At 56.4% G+C, this 4432-nt stretch overlaps 1 protein-coding gene across 1 annotated transcript; it reads right to left on the reverse strand.

The window, feature by feature from the left end:
- Positions 1 to 77: 77 nt before the first annotated feature.
- On the reverse strand, positions 78 to 4359 carry TPP1 (tripeptidyl peptidase I; the record flags this gene model as incomplete). Its single annotated transcript, XM_010297033.1, has 7 exons — positions 78 to 150; positions 385 to 573; positions 1864 to 2062; positions 2316 to 2515; positions 3310 to 3431; positions 3988 to 4138; positions 4220 to 4359. Coding segments are annotated over 7 exons (1074 nt in total), but the record flags the coding sequence as incomplete, so codon positions are not given.
- Positions 4360 to 4432: the final 73 nt, after the last annotated feature.

A 4432-nucleotide genomic window follows, 5' to 3' on the forward strand; every position in this document is an offset into this window, starting at 1 on the left:
TGGCCCAAGCTGCAACAGCCAGCTCCGTGCACAGCCTCATGTTTCCACAGGACCCAGGTTCACCTCCCCACATCTACCTGGAGGCTGGAAAGCTGGGCCGGAAAGTGTGGTTCCCACCAGGCACCCTTCTGCACCCAGCGCCATCGTCGCCTGCCAACAGGGATGCACATGATAATCCAGCAGTATCTGAGCTGCCCCTTGTCCACCAAATGCTCCCAGGAGCAACCTCAGGGAAGGGCTATCTCCACCTCCCAGGCTAGTATTCCCAGGCAGGGAGCCTGGCTGCCCAGAGGCAGAGCGTTCCCGCTTAGTGTTCAGCATGGACATTCTCCACTGTGCTGGGACTCTCGGATGCACCAGCACTGTGCCAGCAACAGCACGCACCTGAGGCAAACAGGATGGTCAAGCCCCGGGCAGCTGCCTTCATGAACTCCACATTTACACGCTCCATGTAGGCTAGTGACAGGCTGTCTTCATCATCCCCGTAGCTCACAGAGTGCACCCAAGGCAGTGACGACATGTTGCTGAGCAGCAGCAGCCAGGCCAAGAAGGGCTCCTGGCTCTCATGTCTCCCTGCAAAGACAGAGGGGGGGCAAGTTCAGCTCCTCCTAGGACACCAGACTTGAGGGAAAGTGGGGGATAGCACATGAGGGAACATGCCTCAACAGCACTACTAGCACCAGGAGCTGAAGGTCCTACAGCTCCTGCCCTGCCTACAGCGAGCAGATTCACAACACAACTGGGTTGGAGCACTCCCATGAGCTCTTGCTGGCAGCATGACTGACCTCGGGGATTGTCACGGTGGATGGCATCAGGCTCCAGCTCTGCCAGCGGGTCTGGTGGAAGGGTCACCCTGAACACCAAAGCAGGGGGTCTACACTCATCCACTCCTTCTCTGAGCATCTGTCACAGGGCTGTAGCCACCTCTGCCATCCAGGCAGCCACACAGCCCTCCTGAGACCTAGCCAAGCCCTGGCACCTCTGCCTGTAACAGTGGGTCCCAGAGCAGTTTGATGTACATTCCACCTCCATCTGCCAAGGTCACTTCCTGCCTCTCATCCCTCTCCATGAGGGGACAGCGGAGTCCCAGCCACCCCGTCTCACTCTCAGTTGCTCACGTAACTGCCTTTGTCTGCACCCTTTGCACATCACTAACTGAGGAGGTGGAAGTTAATGCAGAGCTGTGCCTGCCTTCACCACCAGGAAGACTGAGCTAGTAGTCCCAAGGGCACTCTGTCTCCTGCTCAGCCAGTTTCTGATGTGGGACAGATGACACTTTGTCCTACAGCACCATAGCCATATTTGTGCAGGCTGTTTTGCAAACTTGTTTTCTCAAATTGCCTTATTATCCTTTATCCACTCTACTGTTAGATTAATGGGCGAGAGATCAGCTTCAACCCCAAAGATGCAGGGAAAAAAAATATTGACACAGTTGCTGTGCTTTCCTTCCATGGAATGGCAGCAGAGCAGGGTGACTGCTTTAACATTGTGTAGTTGAGGTGTGGAAGTCCCTATTACAGGATACTCTGGATGCTGAAAGTTCACACAGGTTCAAAAGCAACTACAGAAATCAATGGAAGATGATTTCCCTATGGGCTATTAGAAACCAGAATCAGCTCCAACTTTGGAAGTCCACAAGCTATGTGCCTGTAGTAGCTGGGAAAGCATTCTGGGGATGTATCACAGCCAGTATGCCATCTGTGTATGCCCCTCTGGGCATTCCCCTTTGACAGACACCAGATAGACTCAGTTCAGCCATTTTTATACAATGTGTTGCCCTAAACAGCAGGCAGGTACGTTGGTGCTACAGCAAGTGGGATGCATGGAAGCAGTCACAGGGCAGCTCTGGAGGGGGATCAGTACCTGCATTGCTGAAGACCCATGTGGAGATGTTGGCACCTGTGCTCATGATGTATTCCACATCCAGACTGGCCTCCAACCCAGCCTTGCCCTTGCCCTGGTGCCCAACCACTTGGTCAACCTGAGAGCGGTGGCCGAAGCTGCTGCCAAAGAGCTGCATAAACTCAGCCAGGTCAGCCTGGTGGAAATACTGTTCCAAGAACTGTGGGGACAAGGAGTGGACAAGTTTTTTCTTGTTTTCTCTTGAAAAAACAAGGCAAGTTTTTTCTCCTGGCTTAGAAAGTTGCCCCAACATGGGTCTGTGAAATGCTAGCCCACCAGGTGCTCCCACCAGCTGCTGAGAAACCCCTACATTTGTCCTGGGACCACCAGAGCAGCAAAGTGCTGGAGAAGCACCAATCTGTGGAATTCCCATGGTTTACAGGCCTCTGACCTGGACCAGCTCTACCAGTTACCTGGGCACAGGCCTGGCTGTTGTTTGGCAGTAGCCCGATGTCTCCTCCTGTCATGTTGTATCTCTTACGAATGATGGAGGGTGTCACACCCAGGTGGAAAGCCGCTCTCCCTCCATAGTGCTGCCTTGACTCTGTTTCCTTCTTGGCCCAGGCTCTGCTGACCACCTTTCTCTCTGCGGGGAATCGGTGCAGGCCACCCACTGGTGCACAAGCAAGCAGGAAAAGAAGCATCTGTTAGGGCCCAAAGCTCCAGGACAGCATTATGGCCCCTTGGCTCCCCCTTCACCATCCTCACTTAGGCTTCATGTCTGAGACGGCTGGCCTGCAGCAGGGCTTGGGGGAGCCCATCCCCTGCAGCACTTGGCCCCGAGCACTGCACAGGAGGCAGGGAAGTCCTTCCTCAGCTTCCTCACCATTCCTTATAAACACTCCAGGCTGCACAGCTCAGTCTCCCCACTGCCAGGCCACTACCACAGCTTGGCACCCCTCTGCTCTCCTCGTGGAATGGCCATGGGAGCCCACACAGAAAGGACTCACAGGAGGGTTTTTTTCCCATCCCAGAAGCAGCTGCATGTCCTCAGAGACAGGCTGCACCTGAGCTTTCTGCACTGAACACACAGGCCTAAGAGCACCAGTAAGAAACACTTTGAATGCTGCCTGTCCACATCACAGAACAGTTTGGGTTGGAAGGGACCTTTCAAGGCCATCTAGTCCAACCCACCTGCTGCGAGCAGGGACATCTTCAACTAGAGCAGGCTGCTCAGAGCCCTGTCCAACCTGACTTGGGATGTTCCCAGGGATGGGGCACCTACATCCTATGCACAAAGCTCACCAGGGGGGCCTAGGAGCAGCCGGGATCGCGGCTGGAAGGTGTGCCACACTGTCCTCTGGGACACCAAGATGGCCAGTCCTGGCTACTCAATGCTTAACCTCCCACATGCACTCCAGACAGTAAGAGCTCAGAGCAGCTTCAGCTCCCTTATGTAGGACATACCAAAGTCAACGTGCTCAGCCAGCTCCTCGGGGACAGCGTAGGGGAGCGGGGAGCGCACAACGCTGTGCTGGCCCTTCACGTAGCGGTGGAACTCAGCCCCTGGCAGGAGATGCTCAGCCGTGCTGAAACACAGGGACAGCCGCCGCAAGCTGCCATGACAGCAGCATGCCCGCTCTCTGCCCTGCCCCCCCCCCCTTTCCACCCCACTTGCTGCTGGGACGAGTCAGGGATGAGCTCCACTTCCCATCAGCACAGCTGACCTCAAAGCAAAATGTACCTTCCATACCTGACCAATTCCCATCACCAAACCAAACCAGAGTTTTGATGCTGCAGGGTCCCCTCCAACTCTATCCCCAGGCCTCCAGCGGGGACTCTGCGGCCCCTCGGAAGGCAAGAGGAGGTGCTGGACTGGCCCAGGTACCTAACAGATATGCACACCTTGTTTCCAGTACACCAGGTCACTGGCTGTGACTCCCCCCAGCACCAGAACTGGGCACACAGGCAGCCAGCTCTTGGCTGTGGAGCCCAGAAATGTGGCTCAGTCCTCTGTCACCGGGACTGCACTGCAGAACACTGGGGAAGGGAAAGTCGCAGCAGGCAGGAGTAGGGTCTGTCTTCTTCTGTCTTTCTGGGAATGGCACAGCCACCACAGTGGGGCCAGCCCCACTCAAGGCTCACCTCACTGGCATGCGGCAATCCAGGAAATCAAGGGTGGTAACGGTCCTGCAGTTTTCAACACCATGGCCTTGCAGCCACTTCAGCACTGCCATGAGTGTGGCTGGGGATGGCTGGACAAGGTCCCGCACTTGCTCCAGGGACAGGTACTGGCCTGTAAGGCACAGAGAGGGTCAGAGCACCCTGCTCGCAAGGCCTGATAGGGCCTGGCAGGGCCCAGGTGCACAGTCATTACCATATTGTGGTGAGTGGGGGTCGGAGACAGCATTGATGAGCCAGGCAAGGCGCCTCATGCCGCGCTGCCGGAGGGCGAAGGTCAGCTGCACTTCGTAGCCAGGGTTCACGCGGCCAGTATGGGCCCAGCCGGAGGGCAAGCTGCGGGCAGGCTGTGAGCAGTGGGCAGGCACCAGTGCCCTGTCCTGTCCCACCGACCTCGGCACCTACCGGA

The sequence above is a fragment of the Phaethon lepturus genome, unplaced genomic scaffold (genome assembly GCF_000687285.1).
Source record: "Phaethon lepturus isolate BGI_N335 unplaced genomic scaffold, ASM68728v1 scaffold52291, whole genome shotgun sequence".
Classification (NCBI taxonomy): Eukaryota; Metazoa; Chordata; class Aves; order Phaethontiformes; family Phaethontidae; genus Phaethon; species Phaethon lepturus.